The 21,998-nt window shown below is 46.5% G+C and overlaps 1 protein-coding gene and 1 non-coding gene across 8 annotated transcripts in view; both read left to right on the top strand.

Moving 5' to 3' along the window:
- The window catches only part of NCAPD2 (non-SMC condensin I complex subunit D2), a 39,962-nt gene that overhangs the window by 1,187 nt on the left and 16,777 nt on the right, over positions 1 to 21,998 (top strand). For all 7 annotated transcript variants that reach the window (XR_004440078.1, XM_033223086.1, XM_033223083.1 and 4 more), the window contains 12 exons: positions 405 to 554; positions 11,822 to 11,897; positions 12,177 to 12,235; positions 12,720 to 12,895; positions 13,195 to 13,337; positions 17,054 to 17,181; positions 17,253 to 17,376; positions 17,568 to 17,715; positions 20,192 to 20,389; positions 20,729 to 20,863; positions 20,960 to 21,047; positions 21,461 to 21,641. Coding sequence is in view for 6 of the 7 variants with exons in the window: in XM_033223086.1 (XP_033078977.1) it covers positions 428 to 554; positions 11,822 to 11,897; positions 12,177 to 12,235; positions 12,720 to 12,895; positions 13,195 to 13,337; positions 17,054 to 17,181; positions 17,253 to 17,376; positions 17,568 to 17,715; positions 20,192 to 20,389; positions 20,729 to 20,863; positions 20,960 to 21,047; positions 21,461 to 21,641 (1,583 nt within the window). In the remaining variant the exon portion in view is untranslated. The remainder of the gene's footprint in view (positions 1 to 404; positions 555 to 11,821; positions 11,898 to 12,176; positions 12,236 to 12,719; positions 12,896 to 13,194; positions 13,338 to 17,053; positions 17,182 to 17,252; positions 17,377 to 17,567; positions 17,716 to 20,191; positions 20,390 to 20,728; positions 20,864 to 20,959; positions 21,048 to 21,460; positions 21,642 to 21,998) is intronic.
- LOC117091271 lies at positions 12,315 to 12,644 on the top strand. The gene has a single exon (XR_004440374.1). It is a non-coding gene; the product is annotated as a small nucleolar RNA U85 (small nucleolar RNA).

The raw sequence follows: 21,998 nt of genomic DNA, 5'->3' as shown, positions 1-21,998 counted from the left end.
GCCTCAGATGAGATCGGACCATTCTCTCTATACTTAAGGAGCTTTGCACATAAAAATGGAAATAATAATACTTTGCACATTAATATGTCAGTTTATAGTTCTTTAAATACCTTTATACTGCTTGATTCGTTTGATCATCAGAGCAACTTTGTAAAGTAATCAGAGCTTAGTAACCCTGTTTTTACAGATAAAGTCCAGGGGTTTAAGTGACACGATCAAGTGCCAATGTCACTACTAGAATTAGTTTCTAGTCCAGGGTCAATCTCAGATCCTGTAAGATAATGTTACTAGCTTGCTATAAAACTAAAAGCCATTATATATGTTGGGGATGGGAAAGTAATAGAACCAGATACGAAGACAGGTCTTGACTATAGACCCTGACCGTTTCACTGTTTGGTTTCTAGCCCTGTGAGCCTGTAGGAGAAGAATGGCTCCCCAAATGTATGAGTTCCATCTGCCATTATCGCCAGAGGAGTTGTTGAAAAGTGGAGGGGTGAATCAGTATGTTGTGCAAGAGGTACTGTCCATCAGACATCTTCCACCGCAGCTTAGAGGTAAGACTCCGTAGCTGTCACTGTACCTAGCTCTTTCAAAGGACCATCCTACATGGAATTGCTACATTGTCATTTCTGTTTGACTGCACCTGGAAGCATCATAAGAGCAAGAAATATGTTTTTCCTATTTTGCTGTTTTATCCTAACATTGCATGGGATGCATGACACAAAGAGTACATTCATTAACTGCCTTTTCTAGATTAGTCAAAAACAGTCTTGGCGTATGTGATTACTCTTTGGGGAAAAGTTATTTTCCATCTTTACCACTTACCGTATGTCAAAATTAAGTCCTGGTGGATTTAAGAGTCATAGGAAGGGATCGCTTTTTCAGAATGTCTGGGACTTAACCTGACCCGTTTTTGGTAATACCTTTTTAGAGTCTAGATATCTTCCTTCCAAGATGTACAATTATGGGGGAAAAACCCATAATATATATGTGCCATTGCAACACCATGCAATATATGTACAGTCAGTCACCTACTGACACCTGTAAATGATCAAAAGCACCTTTTGCATTACCAGAAAGACTTTATAATGTCCTTGTGCTTGTTGGAAGCGGTCTTGTAGCAGCTAGGTTGCTTTGGAGAGGTATAGAGATTAAAGACTAGAGCCAGGCTGCCTGGATTTGAATCCTGGTTCTACTACTCTGACCTTGGACAAGTTACTTAATTCTCTCGGTGCCTTGGTTTCCTCATCTGTAAATACAGAGATTATAACCTACTTCATTTGTTATCACCTACAAGAAGAACGGTTGGTTAATGCAGCAGCTTGACAATATGGCCCCAGCTTGTCTCCTCTTGGCCTTTCTTTCACGGTTGCTAGATGGCAACTTCTTTTTCTTTTTCTTTCTTTTGAGATAGGGTCTCACTCTGTTGCCCAGACTGGAGTGCAGTGGTGTGATCTCGGCTCACCGCAACCTCCGCCTCCCCAGGCTTAAGCGATTCTCCTGCTTCAGCCTCCCAAGTAGCTAGGATTACAGGGGCACGCCACTACCGCCTGGCTACTTTTTGTATTTTTAGTAGAGACGGGATTTCACCATGTTGGCCAGGCTGGTCTTGAACTCCTGACCTCAAATGACCCATCCACCTCGGCCTCCCAAAGTGTTGGGATTACAGGCATGAGCCACTGCACCAGGCTAGATGGCAGCTTCTTGCTCTAATGTCCAGAAGTGGAAAAAGGAATTTTCTATCTTGTACTTTTTATTCTTTATTTTGAAAGACAAGGTAAAGACTCTCTTGCCCAGGCTGGAGTGCAGTGGCATGATCACGGCTCACTGCAGCCTCAACTTCCCAGACTGAAGCAATCCTCCCACCTCAGCCTCCCAAGCAGCTGGGATCACAGACATGCACCACCATACCTGGCTAATTTTTTTATTTTTTGTAGAAACGGTGTTTCCCTATGTTGCCCAGGCTAGTCTCAAACTCCTGGGCTCAATCAGTCTTCCCGCCTCAGCCTCCCAAAGTGCTAGGACTGCAGGCTGGAGTGCAGCGGCCTGATCACAGCTCACTGCAGCCTCAACCTCCCAGGCTCAAGCAGTCCTCCCACCTCAGCCTCCCAAGTAGCTGGGACCACAGACATGTACCAAAGTGCTGGGATTGTAGGCATGAGCCACCATGCCTGGCCAGCCTTTTTTGTTAAAAGCTAAAACACACACACATTAGCCTAGGCCTACACAGGGTCAAGGTCATCAAGAAGTCACTAGACGATGGGAATTTTCAGCTGTATTATATTTTTATGGCACCACTGTCGCATATGTGATCGATTGTTTGCCAAAATGTTACAGGGCACAGGACTGTACAGGTAAGAGAAATAGAGTTACCCAGACTGGTTAAACTGATCAAGATTATTACCTAGGAGCCTCCCTGAACTTGAGCATATCAACCATTTGGTAAGCAAGGAAGAAGGCAGAGTGTGGTGGTTGGCTAATGGATGGCAAACCAACAGTGTCCACAGGTATACTGTTCTGTCCATATCATGTGGATATATGTGTCACCAATTGAACATGCTGCATACTATGACAAACTGCTCTTCAGTTATTATAATGATGCATCATTTGTTAAAATGGTCACCTTTTTTTTAAGTTCCAGAGTACATGTGCAGGATGTGCAAGTTTGTTACATAGGTATACATGTGCCGTGGTGGTTTGCTGCACCTGTCAACCCATCACCTGGATATTAAGCCCAGCATGTATTAGCTGTTTTTTTCTTATGCTCCCCGTCCTGCTATTCCACCCCCTAACAGCCTGCATTGTGTTGTTCCCCTCCCTGTGTCCATGTGATCTCATTGTTCACCTCCCACTTGTAAGAAAGAACATGCAGTGTTTGGTTTTCTGTTCTTGCATTAGTTTGCTGAGGATATGGATGGAGTACCAGATCCATCCATGTCCCTGCGAAGGACATGATCTTGTTCTTTTTTTTTTTTTTTTGAGACGGAGTCTCGCTCTGTCACCCAGGCTGGAGTGCAGTGGCCAGATCTCAGCTCACTGCAAGCTCCGCCTCCTGGCTTCACGCCATTCTCCTGCCTCAGCCTCCCGAGTAGCTGGGACTACAGACGCTGCCACCTCGCCCGGCTAGTTTTTTGCATTTTTAGTAGAGACGGGGTTTCACCGTGTTAGCCAGGATGGTCTCGATCTCCTGACCTCGTGATCCGCCCGTCTCGGCCTCCCAAAGTGCTGGGATTACAGGCTTGAGCCACCACGCCCGGCCATGATCTTGTTCTTGTCACCTTTTTTTTTTTTTTTTTGAGACAGTCTCGCTCTGTCACCCAGGCTGGAGTGCAGTGTCGCAATCTCAGCTCACTACAACCTCCGCCTCCCAGGTTCAAGAGATTCCCCTGCCTCAGCCTCCCGAGTAGCTGGAACTACAGGCACGTGCCGCCACATCCAGCTAATTTTTTGTATTTTAGTAGAGACAGGTTTCACCATGTTGGTCAGGATGGTCTCAATCTCCTGACCTTGTGATCTGCCTGCCTTGGCCTCGCAAAGTGCTGGGATTACAGGCGTGAGCCACCGCACCTGGCCTGTTTAACACCAATATTAATAAAGTAGAACAATTATAACTATGCCAGCATCACTACCCTTGCACTTTGGGGCCATTACTAAGTAAAATAAAGGTTCCTTGAACAGAAGCCCTGCAACAGTTGATATGAGAACCAAGGTGGTTCTACTAACGGGTGAGTAGGGTTGCATATACAGTGTGGATATGCTGGACAAGGGGATGATTCACATCCCAGGCAGGAGGCGGCAGGGCAGCACCAGATTTTATGCTGCTGAGAATGGCACACAGCCTATAATTTATGAATTGTTTATCTCTGGAATGTTTCTTTTTTTTTTTTTTTTTAGATAAGAGTCTCGCGTTGTTGCCCAGGCTGGAGTGCAGTGGCTCAGTCTCAGCTCACTGCAACTTCCACCTCCTGGGCTCAAGCAATTCTCCTGCCTCAGCTTCCCAAGTAGCTGGGACTACAGGCGAGTGCCACCACGCCTGGCTAATTTTTTGGGTTTTTTTTTTTTTTGTTCTGGAGACGGAGTTTTGCTCTGTTGCCCAGGTTGGAGTTCACTGGCAAGATATTGGCTCACTGCAACCTCCATCTCCTGGGTTCAAGCAATTCTCCTGCCTCAGCCTCCCAAGTGGCTGGAATTACAGGTGCCCACCACCATATCCAGCTAATTTTTTTTTTTATTTTTTAGTAGAGCCGAGGTTTCACCATGTTGGCCAGGCTGGTCTCGAACTCCTGACCTCGTGTGATCTGCCCACCTTGGCCTCCCAAAGTTCTGGGATTACAGGTGTGAGCTATAGCACCCAGCCTATTTCTGGAATATTTCATTTAATATTTTCAGACTTGAGATTGACCACGGGTAACTGAAACCTCAGAAAGTGAGAACACAGATTGGTGAGGACCACTGTATGTCAGATGGTTGTAAGAGCCAAAGAGAAAAATAAAGAAGACAGTGTGGCCAGGCGCAGTGGCTCACACCTGTAATCCTAGCACTTTGGGAAGCCGAGGCAGTTGGATTGCTCGAGCTCAGGGGTTTGAGACCAGCCTGGCCAACATGGTGAAACCCCATCTCTACCAAAATTACAAAAAACTTAGCCAGGCGTGGTGGTGCGCACCTCTAGTTCCAGCTACCTGGGAGGCTGAGGTGGGAGAATTGCTTAAGCCCAGGAGGCAGGGGCTGCAGTGAGCCATGATCATGCCACTGCACTGCAACCTGGGCCACAGAGTTAGACCCTGTTTCAAAAAAGAAAAAAAGAAGTGTACTGCAAATGGTGACTCATCCCTGTAATCCCAGCCACTTGGGAGGCAGAGGCAGGAGGATTGTTAAGGCCACGAGTTCGAGACCAGCCTGGGCAACATAGTCTCTAAAATTAATTATACAAAGCTTAAAAATAAATAATATAAAGAAGAAAGATAGTAGGGCCTGCCATTTCATGTTGGGTCATCAGAGAAGCCTTGCTGTTTGTTATGTCACGTTTGAGCAGAGACCTTAAAGTAAGGAAATAAACTATGCAGATTGTCAGGGAAGGGCACTCCAAGCAAACAGAAAAGCCTATGCAAAGGCCTTGAGGTGGGCGAATGCCAGTAGAGTTGGAGTCAGCTAGGAAAAAGAGATTAGGTAGGAAGTGGTATAGATTATTGTAGAATCTTGCTCCTCAAAATGTGGTCCTCAGATCAGCAGTATTAATATCATGATCTCATGATCTGGGTTCTTATTAGAAATGCAGGATGTCAAGACCCAGGATGTCAAAGCTGCTGAATCAGGAAATCTGTTTTTTTTGTTTGTTTTTTGAGACCGTGTCTCGCTCTGTTGCCCAGGCTGGAGTGCAGTGGCCGGATCTCAGCTCACTGCAAGCTCCGCCTCGCCGGTTTATGACATTCTCCTGCCTCAGCCTCCCAAGTAACTGGGACTACAGGCGCCCGTCACCTCGCCCGGATAGTTTTTTGTATTTTTTAGTGGAGATGGGGTTTCACCGTGTTAGCCAGGATGGTCTCGATCTCCTGACCTCGTGATCCGCCTGTCTCGGCCTCCCAAAGTGCTAGGATTGACAGGCTTGAGCCACTGCGCCTGGCCAGGAAATCTGTATTTTAAGAAGATCCCCCAGGCAATTTGGATGCAATTATTAGTTTGAGAAGCACTGAGAGAGCCTCTTAGATCATGGCAAAAACTTGAACTTCAGTGTGAATGAACTTGAAAGCCATTGGGTTTTGAGCATGGGAGTGACATGGTCTGACATTTTAAAAGAGTCACTGGCTACTGTGTTGAGCAGAGACTATAAGAGGCAAGGAGAGAAGCAGGGAGACTAGTTAAGTAGCTAATACGGTAATACCAAGTAGATTGGACTGGAGGGATAGCAGGGGAAGTGGTGATAACATGATTCGGATATATTTTCAAAGTAGAGCTGACAGGAATGCTGATGAATTGGATTGGATTTATAGGGTTAGTAAAGGAATCTGAGATGAGAATGATTACAAGGCTTTTTTTTTTTGACAGTCTTGCTCTGTTGGCTCTGTCACCCAGGTTGGCGTGCAATGGCATGATCTTGGCTCACTGCAACCTCTGCCTCCCAGGTTCAAGCAATTCTCATGCCTCAGCCACCTGAGTATCTAGGATTACAGGTGTGCACTACCACACCTGGATAATTTTTGTATTTTTAGTAGAGATGGGGTTTTGCCATGTTGTCCAGGCTGGTCTTGAACTTCTGGCTTCAAGTGCTCTGCCTGCCTTGGCCTCCCAAAATGCTAGGATTACAGGCATGGGCCACCATGCCCGGCCTTACAAGGCTTTTTGACTTGAGCAGCTAGGAGAATGAAGTTGCCATTTACTGAGATGGGGTAGCATATGGGAGGGAGAGGTTTAGATTGTTGGTCATGTGAGTGTGGAGTTCAAGGGAGAGGTTGTCAGCTAAAGATACACATTTAGGATTTAATACTCTGCATGTAGACAGCACTGAAAGCCATAAGATTGGAGTGAGTGTAGATGGAGAAGAGAAGCAGTTTGAAGACCAAGACCTGAGATAGTCCAGCATTTAGAGGCCAGGAGGATGAAGAAGAACCAGTAGAAGAAATTAAGAAGCAGTCATTGGGGCAGAAAGTGAATGAAGGAGCTAAATGGACGCTAAATAAAGAGAGTCTTTCAAAAACAAAGGAGAGGTCAACTGCAGATTACTGGATTTATTGATGTCGTAGTCACTGGTAACCTTGACAAAGCTGTTTCAGAAGATAGTGGGGGCAAAAGCCTGCTTGGAATAGGTTTTTAAGAAAATGGAATGACAGAGATTAGAGATGATGAATTTATATAATGTATTTCTTTTAAGATGGGCAGCATTACATGTGTGTATGTTGAGTAGGAATGATCAGAGAGGGAAAGCTGATGATGCAGAAGGAAGAGGGAACAGTCATTGGAGCAGTGCCTTTAGTAGGTAAGAGAGTGTGAGACAGTGTCACTGCACTCTAGCCTTGGTGACAGAGCAAGAACCTGTCTCAGAAAAACAAAAACAGATAATATTGCATCTTTTTTTTTTTTTTTTTTTTTTTTGAGACGGAGTCTCGCTCTGTCGCCCGGGCTGGAGTGCAGTGGCCGGATCTCAGCTCACTGCAAGCTCCGCCTCCCGGGTTTTTTAGGCCATTCTCCTGCCTCAGCCTCCCGAGTAGCTGGGACTACAGGCGCCCGCCACCTCGCCCGGCTAGTTTTTTTTTTTTTTTTGTATTTTTAGTAGAGACGGGGTTTCACCGTATTAGCCAGGATGGTCTCAATCTCCTGACCTCGTGATCCGCCCGTCTCGACCTCCCAAAGTGCTGGGATTACAGGCTTGAGCCACCGCGCCTGGCATAATATTGCATCTTTATATTTGTTTCCATTTCTCTTGGGCTGTGAATGATGCCATGTACTATCTGTGTTTGTGTGTGTGGTTTTTGGGGTTTTTTTTGAGATAGGGTCTCACTCTGTCACCCATCCTGGAGTACAGTGGTATGATCACAGCTCACTGCAGCCTCAACCTCCTAGGCTCAAGCAGTCCTCCCACCTCAGCCTCTAGAACAGCTAGGACTATAGGTGCACCCCACTGCGCTTAGCTAATTTTTTATTTTTTGTAGAGATGGGGTCTTGCCATGTTCCCCAAGCTGGTCTGGAGCCCCTGACCTCAAGCAATCCTCCTGCCTCAGCCTCTCAAAGTGGTGAGCTTATAAGTATGAACCATCACATCCAGCCTGCATCGAGTTTTGATAAGTTTTAACTTTATAATAGACATATATATTTGGCCGGGTGCAGTGGCTCATGCCTGTAAACCCAGCACTTTGGGAGGCCAAGGCGGGTGGATCACGAGATCAGGAGATCAAGACTATCCTGGCTAACACGGTGAAACCCCGTCTCTACTAAAAATAGAAAAAATTAGCTGGGTGTGGTGGCGGGCGCCTGTAGTCCCAGCTAATTGGGAGGCTGAGGCAGGAGAATGGCGTGAATCCAGGAGGTAGAGCTTGCAGTGAGCCTCTGAGATAGTGCCATTGCACTCCAGCCTGGGCAACAGAGAGAGACTACGTCTCAAAAAAAAATAGACATATATATTTTATGGTAGTAAATGATACAGTAGACTAGGATCTACATATATTTTATGCATTCATGACATACCTAGCTTTAAAAAAAATTAGCCAGATATGGTAGAGCACACCTGTTGTCCCAGCTACTCAGGAGGCTGAGGCAGCCGGATGGCTTGAGCCCAGGAGTTTGAGGCTGCAGTGAGCTGTGATCGTGCCACTGCACTCCAGCCTGGGAGACAGAGTGAGACTTTGTCTCAAAAGGAAGAAAGAAAAAATTCCAGTATATTTATTGAAAAAAATTAGCATATAAGTGAACCTACATAATTCAAATCTTGTTGTTCGAAGATTAATTGTAGACATACATATGTGTCCTACTTTTCTCCAGTGAGAGGGCCAAAGGCAGTAATACTGTAATAGAAATGAGTGCAAGTAGTGCCTAGAGTTTGGCTTCTACATACTGTTATTCCATAATAGGAGCCAGGATTCCACTGAGAATGGTTGATTACAGGACTGGGCCAGGGAAAGTACAAGATGAGCCCAGAACATCTTTCATTTTATTTATTTATTTTTGAGACGGAGCCTCACCATGTTGCCCAGGCAGATCTTGAACTCCTGGGCCCAAGCGATCCTATTGCCTCCACCTTCCAAAGTGCTAGGATTACAGGCATGAGCCCATCCCCTCTCATGATACAAGACAGGGAACAAAGGTGAAGGGAAACTGTGTGCAGTCGCCCACGCCTTTAATCCGAGTACTTTGGAAGTGTTGGGAATAACGCTCAAAATCCTAAGGAAAATGAACGTTCAAACAAAGGATTCTTAGCAAAGCAATTTTACTTCTACGCAGAGGGGTGCTTCTCCTTGGCCAGTTGCCACGAGAGCACACCTGAACAGAGGGCCACGAGAGCCGTTATTCCTCACGCAAGTCCTGCCCCTGTACCCTTTTCCCATTGGCCGGGGTCGGGTCGCACAATTAGCCCAGTTGGCCAGACATTTGAACTTTAGATAAGGTGGGCGCATAAGGGAGAGAGGGGAAAAGGTGAAGGGGTGTCTGCAATGAGCTAGAGAGCTAGTCTTCTTTCCAAATAAGGAAAGGAATAGTAATAGTAAGAAATAGTAAAAAAAAGTAATAGTAAGAAAGAAAATAGGCCGGGTGCCGTGGCTCAAGCCTGTAATCCCAGCACTTTGGGAGGCCGAGACGGGCGGATCACGAGGTCAGGAGATTGAGACCATCCTGGCTAACACGGTGAAACCCCGTCTCTACTAAAAATACAAAAACTAGCTGGGCGAGGTGGCGGGCGCCTGTAGTCCCAGCTACTCGGGAGGCTGAGGCAAGAGAATGGCCTAAACCCGGGAGGCGGAGCTTGCAGTGAGCTGAGATCTGGCCACTGCACTCCAGTCCGGGTGACAGAGCGAGACTCCGCCTCAAAAAAAAAAAAAAAAAAAAACAGAAAGAAAATAAATAGTAATAAAGGAAAGCTAGTCTTCTTTCCAAATAAGGAAGGGAATGTGAGCTGGTACTGATAAGCCTGGTACTGTGGTGTGTCCGGGCATGTAACAAAGGCAGAAAGGAAAAACAGAGAAAAAGGAAAAAAGGTAGTGGGGGAGGTACTACGAATTAAAGAATAAAGGATTGATCAGGATATTTGAAGAGAAACCTCATCATATCCCACAGGAGGCTGAGGCAGCAGATCAATTGAGCCCAGGAGTTTGAGACCAGCCTGGGCACCAAAGTGAGACCCCATCACTACAAAAAATTAACAAAAAAAGGCTGGGCGCGGTGGCTCAAGCCTGTAATCCCAGCACTTTGGGAGGCCGAGACGGGCGGATCACGAGGTCAGGAGATCGAGACCATCCTGGCTAACACGGTGAAACCCCGTCTCTACTAAAAATACAAAAAACTAGCCGGGCAAGGTGGAGGGCGCCTGTGGTCCCAGCTACTCGGGAGGCTGAGGCAGGAGAATGGCGTAAACCCGGGAGGCGGAGCTTGCAGTGAGCTGAGATCCGGCCACTGCACTCCAGACCGGGCGACAGAGCAAGACTCCGTCTCAAAAAAAAAAAAAAAAAAAAAATTAGCTGGGCCAGGCACAGTGGCTCACGCCTGTAATCCCAGAACTTTAGGAGGCTGAGGTGGGTGGATCATGAGGTCAGGAGATCAATACCATCCTGGCTAACATGGTGCAACCCCCTCTGTACTAAAAATACAAAAAATTAGCCGGGTGTGGTGGCGGGCGCCTGTAGTCCCAGCTACTCGGGAGGCTGAGGCAGTAGGGAGTAGGCAGTAGGATCACCTGAGCCCAGGAGGTCAAGGCTACAGTGAGCTATGTTTGCACCACTGCACTCTGGCCCGGGCAACAGAGCAAGACCCTGTCTTGGAAAAAAAAAAAAAAAAAACGGAGGCATGTTCAAAGGACACAGGCCAAGTTGAAGGAGATCGCAGAGACCAAGTATTGGACAATTTGAGCGAAAATAAATAGTAATGGATTAAAGCACAGAATAAGAGAAATATCCATAAGTCCGTTCTGCTATGAGTAAGTGAATAACTAAATAAAGAGAAAGGGACAACTAATCGTTACAGCAGCATTCCCATTAGTAAATGTGGAAGGAATAATAGAGATAGAAAATCACGATTTAGTAAACACAGCAGTAATTGTGGCAGGCAAGAATCATTCATGGATGCTTAAATTAGTGGGCAAATGTGATGCGCAACAGGATATTTACGTAGTCTGAAAGTATCTTCCCACAAAAATACTGATTGCAAAGGGGAAAATAATAATGTTACAGTGGAGAAATGTGGCAGGCACTATGAAGTGATCAAAGTTAACATCAGCAGTAATAAGACATTCACTTCATGCACCTCTTGATACGATGCCTGAGGACCGACCCTCCCTTCTGCTGTAATCTTACAAAAATACATAACCTCAACATAATCGTGAGAAAACAGGCAAACCCAAATTGAGGGACATTCTATAAAATAAGTGACAAGTACTCTTCAAAGAAGTGTCAAGATGATGAAAGATAAAGACGGGAGGAGACAAAGGAGACCTGACAGTTAAATGCACTGTGAGATCCTGAAGCAGAAAAAGGACACAAATAGGGTAAACTGGTTTTTTTTTTTTTTTAAGATCCTGAGTTTGTGTTCCCTCTTAACTACCGTAAGTTGGACAAGTCGTACAACCACTGTAAGGTGTAAAGTAGGCGTGGTACTGTCTGCTTTTGCTCAGGTGTGGTGAAGCCCCAATAGGGCTTTAATAGTAGCACAAATATAAGATATCCTCATTTTATTTTATTTATTTTTTGAGATGAGATAGAGTTTCACTCTTGTTGCCCAGGCTAGAGTGCGATGACACAATCTTGGCTCACTGCAACCTCCACCTCCTCGGTTCAAGCAATTCTCCTGCCTCAGCCTCCCTAGTAGCTGGAATTACACGTGCCTGCTACCATACCCAGCCATTTTTTGGTATTTTTAGTAGAGACGAGGTCTCACTATGTTGGCCAGGCTGGTCTCGAACTTCTGGCCGCAGGTAATCCACCTGCCTCAGCCTCCCAAAGTGCTGGGATTACAGGCGTGAGCCACCATGCCTGGCTCTCGTCATTATAGGTTACATTGAAGTGGACTGTTTGTCTGTTTTTTGTGATTCTACCAATGCAAGCAATAAGCCTAGTTTTCTGCCACGGACAGAATTTACTAAAAAGGTCTCTCTTCCCTCCAAATTGATTCGTTTTTCCCATCTTCGTAGCATTTCAAGCTGCCTTTCGAGCTCAGGGGCCGCTGGCTATGCTGGAGCACTTTGACACTATCTACAGCATTTTGCAGTAAGTGAAACACCCAACTGGTACTTTAAAAAGAACGGGTGGCTGCTTGTCCTAACTGCATGTTAGTCCTGAAATTCCAAGTTATAGGTTCACTGATAAATGCTTCTGGATGTTGATATCCCTACTGATGAGCATGTACCCAACTTGCCACCATATTAATTCAGTGGAACAATTTCACGTGTGTTTTTAAACATTCGATTCACGGGTTAGATCTGATCTGTTAGAAAGGGCTCTGCAGGCTCCTTCCTATCTCACCCCCACACTTTCTTTCCCTCATAGTCACTTTCGAAGTATAGATCCTGGCCTCAAAGAAGATACTCTGGAATTCCTGATAAAAGGTGTTGATGGGTCGGGGGTAGGGGATGGAAGGTGTTTGTTATCGTTTGCTTGTTGGTTTGTTTTTCCTACATTGTATCAGCCACGTGATGATATCAAGGCTGTTGTGATTCAGTTGGTTGGGCTAAGCCCAGGGACCTTTGGCCTGTTAAAGGTCTGTAATCTTGGTGGGCAATACAGAGTTCTGTGTGTCCACTGTAAGGGCAGACCAACAAGAACTTTTTCCTACTTTTGAACTACCTCTTTTTAATGGGGGTGATTCTTCCAGTTGCTGGAGAGAAATTGTGGTAACTGGAGTGAGAGAGTAGGAACAGGGCATGTTCAGGCTATCAGGGCCAAGGATCTCAAAGGACTTAGCTTGTGTTATGGCCACTGAGAGATGAAACACAGATCTTTGGTAATCTGATGGCTGTAAGTGCTGGGTGTTTTGAAGTTGGGGTATATGAAAGAAGTGAGTGAAACTGATTCCAATATTCTGCCCCTCAGTGGTGTCCCGCCACTCCCAGGAGCTTCCAGCTATCCTGGATGATACAACCTTGAGTGGATCAGATAGAAACGCCCATCTAAACGCCCTCAAAATGAACTGTTATGCTCTGATACGTCTCCTGGAATCCTTTGAGACCAGTCAGACAAACCTCGTGGACCTGGACCTTGGTGGGAAGGTAATTTGGAGTTTTGGGCTCACGTTATATGGGGTCTGGGGAGAAAGGGGAATAGATGGGAAAGAAGGGAATCCAATGATCCATGAATCCTTTCTGTCCTCATTGAGAGTTTAGGAGAAAGAACTCAAAAGTGTCACACATTTTCTTCCTGGACAAGTAGCACTGTGGAACTTGTAATATTTCTTCCATATTACCTTTTATCTTGTCTTCATATTAGATTGTTTGGGCACTCAGACTGGCAGATCTTGGCCCTCTTTTTTCCCTTATTTTTTCCTCAATGTGTACATGATCCTTTTTAGGGTAAGAAAGCTCGGACCAAGGCAGCCCATGGCTTTGACTGGGAAGAAGAGAGGCAACCAATTCTTCAGCTTTTAACACAGCTACTTCAGTTGGACATCCGTCACCTGTGGAAACACTCAATAATTGAAGAAGAATTTGTCAGGTGAGTAGGGAGGATGGCTACAGATAATACTGAGCTGTGAGAGTGAGGCTCTGTTGCTAGATATGCCTTTTTTTTTTTGAGACAGAGCTTTGCTCTTGTTGCCCAGGCTGGAGTGTGCAATGGCGCAATCTCGGCTCACTGCAACCTCCACCTCCGGGGTTCAAGTGATTTTCCTGTCTCAGCCTCTCAAGTAGCTGGGATTACAGGTACCCACCACCACAAGCTGATTTTTGTATTTTTAGTAGAGATGGGGTTGTGCCATGTTGGCCAGGCTGGTCTCGAACTCCTGACCTCAGGTGATCTACCCACCTTGGCCTCCCAAAGTGCTGGGATTACAGGCATGAGCCCCTGTGCCTGGCTGATTTGCCTTTTAAATACTTCATTTCATGTCTCAGTTCTATCTGTCATAAAAGTATAGTAACATGGAGTTGCTAAGAACTAGATAATGGAATGTTAGAAACTGATGTGAATTCCTCTCATCTCTAAATGCCTGTTTATTCCTGAAGCAGTATTTACTGAGAATCTCCTTCTTGTGCAGCCAGCATCATTACAGGCACTGGAAACAAAAGTTTCTGCCCTTTTAGAGTTTGTGCTATAGAACAGAAGTCTTTTTTTTTTTTTTCTTTTGAGACAGAGTTTCACTCTTGTTGCCCAGACTGGAGTGCAATGGCGCAATCTTGGCTCACCACAACCTCCGCCTCCTGGGTTCAAGCGATTCTCCTGCCTCAGCCTCCCGAGTAGCTGGGATTATGGGATTACAGGCATGAGCCACCACGCCTGGCTAATTTTGTATTTTTAGTAGAGACAGGGTTTCTCCGTGTTGGCCAGGCTGGTGTCGAACTCCCAACCTCGGGTGATCTGCCCGTCTTGGCCTTCCAAAGTGCTGGGATTACAGGCGTGAGCCACCGCGCCAAACCAGAAGTCTACTTTTAAAATAAGTAAAATAAGTGTGATGGAAGAAGGTTGTGATTTTAAATCAGCTACTCTAGGCCAGGTGCAGTGGCTGACGCCTATAATCGCAGCACTTTGGGAGGCCGAAGTGGGTGGATCACCTGAGGTCAGGAGTTTAAGACTGGCCTGGCCAACATGGTGAAACCTTGTCTCTACTAAAAAAATACAAAAATTAGCTGCACGTGGTGGCAGGTGCCTGTAATCCCAGCTACTTGGGAGGCTGAGGCAGGAGAATCACTTGAACCTGGGAGGGGGAGGTTGCAATGAGCCGAGATCGCACCATTGCACTCTATCCTGGGTGACAAGAGCAAAATCCCATCTCAAAAAAAATAGACAGACAGACAGACAGATAGATAGATAAGCTACTCTAGTAAGACTTCTTTGAAATGGTGACATTTGAGCAAAGACCCAGAGTAGGTGACTGAGAGCTATGAGAATATGTGGAGGAATAGGAAGAGCAAGGAAAAGGAATAGCAAATGGGAAGACCTTGAGGAGGGAGTGTGTCCAGCATGTACGAACAATAGCAAGGAGGCCAGAGAGTTGGCAGCTGAGACCAGGTAAGAGGGCTAGGCTGTGAGGCCATGGGAGCAGTGGGGAGCCAGACCACAGGTTCTTGTGGGTCATCATGGTGACTTTGGGATTTCCTCAGAGTGAAATGGAGCCACTGGGGAGCCACAAGCAGGGAAGTGAGGTGATCAACTTGTACTTTAACAGGGGCATCCTAGCTGTTGTATTGAGATAGACTATGGAGGGAAAAGGGAAGCAAGAGACCAGTTAAGAGGCTATTCCAATAACTCAAGCAAGAAATGATGGTCTCTTAGACCAAGGTGTAGCAGTGGAGATGGGGAGAAGTAGTTGGATTATATACTTGTTCCTTAAGGTAGAGCTTACAGGATTTGCTAACAGACTGGGTGTGAGGTGTGAGGGAGAGTTCAATCAAGGGTGACTCTCCCGGGTTTTGGTCTGAGCGTTTGGAAGACTGGAGTTAACCATAACTGAGATAGGGAGAAGGCTGTGAATAAGTGTTTTGGGAGGAAGATCAGATCTGTTTTGGACATACAGAGTTCAAAGTGTTTATTAGACAGCCACGTAAAGTTGTCAGATTCGGCTGTTGAATATATAGATCTGGAGTTCAGGGGAGAGGTCTGGGCCAGAGATAGCACATTTGGGAATATAATAGTATTCAAAGCCGTGAGACTGAATGAAATCACCAAATCAATAAGTGTAGCTAAAAGAGCAGGAATCCAAGGTCTGGTACCCTAGGGCACTCCAGCATGAAGAGTGAGGAGGCCGGGTGCATGGCTCACGGCTCGCCTATAATCCTAGCACTTTGGGAGGCTGAGGCAGGAGGATCACTTGAGCCCAGGAGTTTGAGATCAGCTAGGGCAGCATAGTGAAACTGTGTCTCTACAAAAAATAGGAAAATTAGCTGGGCTTGGTGGAGGCTGAGGTGGGAGCATCACTGAGCTATGAGGAGGTCAAGGATGCAGTGAGCCATGATTGCACCACTGCACTCCAGCCTGGGCAACAGAGGCATACCCTGTCTCAAAAAAAAGAGTGTGAAGAGGAACTAGCCAAAGACACGGGGAAAGGAGTCTTGTTCTTGTGTTTTGGAAGCAAGATAAAGCATATATTTCAAGGAGAAAGTGATTAACTGTATCACATGCAGCTGTGAAAGATCACTTGCGGGAGGCTGAGGTGAGAGAATGGCGTAAACCCAGGAGGCGGAGCTTGCAGTGAGCTGAGATCCGGCCACTGCACTCCAGCCTGGGCGACAGAGCGAGACTCCGTCTCAAAAAAAAAAAAAAAAGAAAGAAAGATCACTTGCAATGAGGATTGAGTCCGTCATTATATTTAGGAATGAGAAGTCATTGGTGACTTTGTCTTCTTTTTCTTTTTCTTTTTCTTTTTCTTTTTTGAGATGGAGTCTCGCAACATCGCGTGGGCTGGAGTGCAGTGGCATGATCTCAGCTCACTGCAACCTCCACCTCTCAGGTTCAAGGGATTCTCCTGCCTCAGCCTCCCAAGTAGCTGGGATTACAGGCGCCCACCATCACGCCCAGCTAATTTTTTGGGTGTGTGTTTTTTTTTTTTTTTTTTTGAGACGGAGTCTCGCTCTGTGGCCGGGCTGGAGTGCAGTGGCCGGATCTCAGCTCAATGCAATCTCCGCCTCGCAGTTTCACGCCATTCTCCTGCCTCAGCCTCCCGAGCAGCTGGGACTACAGGCGCCTGCCACCTCACCCGGCTAGTTTTTTATATTTTTTAGTAGAGACGGGGTTTCACCATGTTAGCCAGGATGGTCTCGATCTCCTGACCTCGTGATCCACCCGCCTCGGCCTCCCAAAGTGCTGGGATTACAGGCTTGAGCCACCGCGCCTGGCCTTTTTTGTGTTTTTAGTAGAGACAGGGTTTCACTATGTTGGCCAAGATCGTCTCAAATGCCTGACCTTGTGATCCACCTGCCTTAGCCTCCCAAAGTGCTGGGATTACAGGCATGAGCCACCATACCCTGCCAACTCTGTCATATTTTTATCATATATTCAGGTTCTTTGTCAGCATCACAACTGGTTGAAAGTTGGTAATCTTGAAGGAAGGAGTACCTAACCGGGGTCAGCAAAGCAAAGCAACTTGTTATAGAAGATAATGGCTAGAATAAAGAAAACCCTGACTTTGGGAGCAGTAGCGATGGAATGAATGAGGCAGGGCTCTGATATGATTGGATCCAGACAGCTGCTTTCATCATCTCAAACTCTTCCTTTCTCAGTTTGGTTACTGGCTGTTGCTACCGCCTTCTGGAGAATCCCACCATTAGTCACCAGAAGAACCGCCCCACTCGGGACGCCATAACACACCTGCTTGGTGTAGCCTTGACGCGTTATAACCATATGCTCAGTAAGTTACCCATTGCTTTGCCCCACCTTTTTTATATTGCCCATAATTTCTCATGTTTAGTGCTTCCACAGGTGCTACAGTGAAGATCATCCAGATGCTGCAGCACTTTGAACACTTGGCACCTGTACTGGTTGCAGCCGTGAGTCTGTGGGCAACTGACTATGGAATGAAGAGCATAGTAGGAGAGATTGTAAGGTGAATCTTTCTTCTCAAAGTTTCTCATGCTCGTTTTCCTTGGGGAGGGAATAAAGAAATATTGGAAATACATTATCTGTGCAACCGTAGATTCCTTCAGATATTAGATACCTGTCTTACTCTGTAGTACCCTTACTAGGATCTGAATAATTGATCTATGTTGCTATGGCTGTGTTTTCTTCCCTGTGTAGAGAGATTGGACAAAAGTGTCCCCAAGAGCTGAGTCGAGACCCTTCAGGGACAAAGGGCTTTGCAGCATTCTTGACAGAACTAGCAGAACGTGTCCCAGCTATCCTGATGTCCAGCATGTGCATTTTGCTAGATCACCTGGATGGAGAGGTAGGTGGTCCACTAGGGATTGCTGAGCTTTTTCTGGGAATTTTAAGTCCAGTGTTGAAAGGCCGTTTCTTAACAGAACAAGAAAGTAGTTTTGACAAGTTGTCTAGATTTATCATTGTGACATTTCCTTTTTGTAGAGAAGCAGTTCAAGTTTGTTGAATAAAGAGCTCTTTATTAATCTGTTAATCTTTCAATTCACATTGCTTTTATCCAGGTTCTGATAAAGGAGATGACATTTCCACAGCTTAAGTCTAGTAAGAGCAACTCAGCTTTGATTTTTTTTTTTTTTGGAGGCAGGATCTGGCTCTGTCACCCATGCTGGAGCACAATCATAGCTCATTGCAGCCTCGATCTCCTGGTCTCAAGCAATCCTCCCACCTCAGCCTCCCAAGTAGCTGGGACTTCAGGCACATACTACCATGCCCAGCTAATTTTTTTAGTTTTTGTAGAGATGGGGTCTTGCCATATTGCCCAGGCTAGTCTCAAACTCCTGGTCTCAAGCAACCCTCCTGCCTCGGCCTCCCAAAGTGCTGGGATTACAGGCACTACCATGCTTAGCCTTCAGCTTTGACTCTGAGTCCCATCTATTCCTCAGGATAAAGCGTCTTCCCACCAACTGACTTGCCTTGCTTCCTCAATGAGCTTTCTCAAATCAACCCATGTCATCTCTCTCCGTTCTCTTTCATCCCTGAATGCTAACCTGGCTGGTTCCCATACTGATGTTAGGCACTCCTAGGTGGATGTCAAGGACAAAGACAGTCCACTTGTTCATCTAATTTACTGTAACTTTTTGTGCAAGACCCTATTCTCTGGTTCTTGGCCTGGCAACAACATGATGTATTGGACTTGCTGGCACTCGAAGGCTGATTTCCATGTTTCCGTCTCATTTTCTGTCAGTAAAGCGTGGAAAGGAGAGTGGGAGGGTAAGGAGGGGATATTAACTAGTAAGGATCAAAGGCTTTGAAGCCGAGTGTGGTGGCTCATGCCTGTAATCCCAGCACTTTGGGAGGCTGAGGTGGGCAGATCGCTTGAGATCAGGAGTTTAAGACTAGCCTGGCCAACGTGGTGAAGCCCCATCTCTACTAAAAATACAAAAAAATTAGCTGGGTGTGGTGGTGCACGCCTGTAATCCCAGCTGCTCGGGAGGCTGAGGTGGGAGTGTTGCTTGAACCCGGGAAATGGAGGTTGCAGTGAGCCGAGATCGCACCACTGCACTCCAGCCTGGGTGACAAAACGAGACTCTGTCTCAAAAAACAAAACACAGATGGGCGCAGTGGTTCACGCCTGTAATCTCAGCACTTCGAGAGGCCAAGGAGGGCGGATCACGAGGTCAGGAGTTTGAGACTAGCCTGGCCAATATGGTGAAACCCCATCTCCACTAATATAAAACTTAGCCGGGCATGATGGTGGGCACCTATAATCCCAGCTACTTGGGAGGCTGAAGCAGGAGAATCGCTTGAACCCGGGAGACTGAGGTTGCAGTAAGCCGAGATTGCTCCACTACACTCCAGCCTGGGCAACAAAGCAAGACAACGTCTCAAAAAAAAAAAAAAACAGACAGGCGCAGTGGCTCACGCCTGTAATCCCAGCACTTTGGGAGGCTGAGGTGGGCGGAACATGAGGTCAGGAGATTGAGACCACCCTGGCCAACATGGTGAAACCCTGTCTCTCCTAAAAATACAAAAATTAGCTGGGTGTGGTGGTTCATGCCTGTAATCCCAGCTACTTGGGAGACTGAAGCAGGAGAATTACTTGAACCAGGAAGTCAGAGGTTGCAGTGAGCCAAGATGGTGCCACAGCACTCCAGCCTGGCGACAGAGTGAGACTCCGTCTCAAAAAAAAAAACAAATAGGCCGGGCGCGGTGGCTCAAGCCTGTAATCCCAGCACTTTGGGAGGCCGAGACGGGCGGATCACGAGGTCAGGAGATCGAGACCATCCTGGCTAACACGGTGAAACCCCGTCTCTACTAAAAAAATACAAAAAATCTAGCCGGGCGATGTGGTGGGCACCGTAGTCCCAGTTACTCGGGAGGCTGAGGCAGGAGAATGGCGTAAACCCAGGAGGCGGAGCTTGCAGTGAGCTGAGATCCGGCCACTGCACTCCAGCCCGGGCGACAGAGCGAGACTCCGTCTCAAAAAAATAAAAAATAAAATAAATAAATAAATAAATAACAAAGGCTTTGAGACCTCAGCTGAAAGGTAGTAAAAAATGCTTTTCAAATGTGCGCTGGTGAGTGGATGTGATTTTTTTATTTAGCTACTACCATGCTTTCCTGTGTGAGCCCTATGAGGAAAAATTGGTTTTGGCCCTTGTTTGTTCTAGCATTCTCTGAGCAACAAGTCCTCTTCGGGATTCAGCTTTTTCCTGTGACCTTGGGAGTGAATACCTAGTCAGTTAATCGAAAAAGTTATGGCCAAGCACAAGCAAGCTTCGCCTTGACTAAAGCTTTTACCCCCTTGTGCTGCTCTCTCTTAGAATTACGTGATGCGTAATGCTGTGCTCGCAGCCATGGCAGAGATGGTGCTGCAGGTTCTCAATGGCGATCAACTGGAAGCAGCAGCCCGAGACACCAGAGACCAATTCCTGGATACTTTACAAGCCCATGGCCATGATGTCAACTCCTTTGTGCGGAGCCGTGTTTTGCAGCTCTTCACCCGAATTGTCCAGCAGAAGGTAAGCAACCTTCTATGTGGCAAAGACATATGGTACCTCTCTGTATACCAGTGTAAAGAGGAGTCTAGTGTTGAAGATAAATATCTGCCCCAAAAAGTCTAGAATTCACATTTTTATTATCAGTAGTAAAAGTCTTCCTCTACCAAGGACAAGGATATCTGGCTCCCTTTAAGAACTCTAATGTGTCTTACCGCTACAAGGAGTACTCCTAATTTATATTCTGTAGAAAGGTAATTTAGAGTGAGTGGGTAGCTCAGTTTAGAGTATTCTTAAAGATCATCTTGAACAAAATGGATGATGTGGGACTTGAGCAGATTCTTCTCTTCCTATCCTACACAGGCTCTCCCCTTGACACGTTTCCAGGCAGTGGTGGCTTTAGCTGTGGGACGTCTGGCAGACAAGTCAGTGCTAGTATGTAAAAATGCCATCCAGCTGCTGGCCAGTTTTCTAGCCAATAATCCTTTTTCCTGCAAGGTAAGTAGACTTGGTCCACCAAAAGAGAAGGAATTAAATGGAAACAGGTATGAAAGTATGTCATTTACTGACCCTGCTATTCATTTTACCTGATAGCTTAGTGATACTGACCTTGCTGGACCACTGCAGAAGGAGACCCAGAAATTACAAGAGATGAGGGCCCAGAGGCGAACTGCAGCAGCTTGTAAGTAGTTACTGCCTTGGAGTCCCAACCCCAGACAGGCTTCTCCTTGCAATGGAGGAGCGCGACTCCAGTGTGGCTGGGCGTGGTGGCTCAGGCCTGTAATCCCAGCACTTTGGGAGGCCGAGGTGGGCGGATCACGAGGTCAGGAGATCGAGCCCATCCTGGCTAACACGGTGAAACCCCGTCTCTACTAAAAATCCAGAAAAGTAGCCGGGCGTGGTGGCGGGCACCTGTAGTCCCAGCTACTCGGGAGGCTGAGGCAGGAGAATGGTGTGAACCCGGGAGGCGGAGCTTGCAGTGAGCCGAGATGGCGCCGCTGCACTCCAGCCTGGGCGAGAGTGCGAGACTCCCTCTCAAAAAAAAATAAAAATAAAAACCTCCAATGAAAGAGACTGAGTGACACTCTAATTTAGCTGCGGTGCTGGACCGAGAGGAGGAGTGGGAAGCCATGCTGCCAGAGTTGAAGTCTACCCTGCAGCAGCTTCTACAGCTTCCCCAGGGAGAGGAGGAGATTCCTGAGCAAATTGCCAATACAGAGACGACTGAAGAGGTGAAAGGACGCATCCATCAACTGCTTGCCAAAGCTAGTTACAAGTAGGCAAAAGAATGGGATATTCTTCATGATCTGTTTATGTTTAGAGTTAACTTTTGAGAAACTTATATGTTTCTTTTAAATGAACTGCACTCAGATATGCTGCCGCCAGATGATGGTAGATGTTTTCATGTAGTAATGGTCTGACTATAGGCATAGTCCACAATTAAGCATGTGTTTCTACTTTATAAATGTTTAAAGAGCCGGGCGCGGTGGCTCAAGCCTGTAATCCCAGCACTTTGGGAGGCCGAGACGGGCGGATCACGAGGTCAGGAGATCGAGACCATCCTGGCTAATACGGTGAAACCCTGTCTCTACTACAAAATACAAAAAACTAGCCGGGCGACGAGGCGGGCGCC

The sequence above is a fragment of the Trachypithecus francoisi genome, unplaced genomic scaffold, assembly GCF_009764315.1.
Source record: "Trachypithecus francoisi isolate TF-2019V2 unplaced genomic scaffold, Tfra_2.0 Lachesis_group11, whole genome shotgun sequence".
NCBI lineage: Eukaryota > Metazoa > Chordata > Mammalia > Primates > Cercopithecidae > Trachypithecus > Trachypithecus francoisi.
Note: the sequence above shows the minus strand (reverse complement) of the source record. Positions and strands in the feature narration are given on the sequence as shown.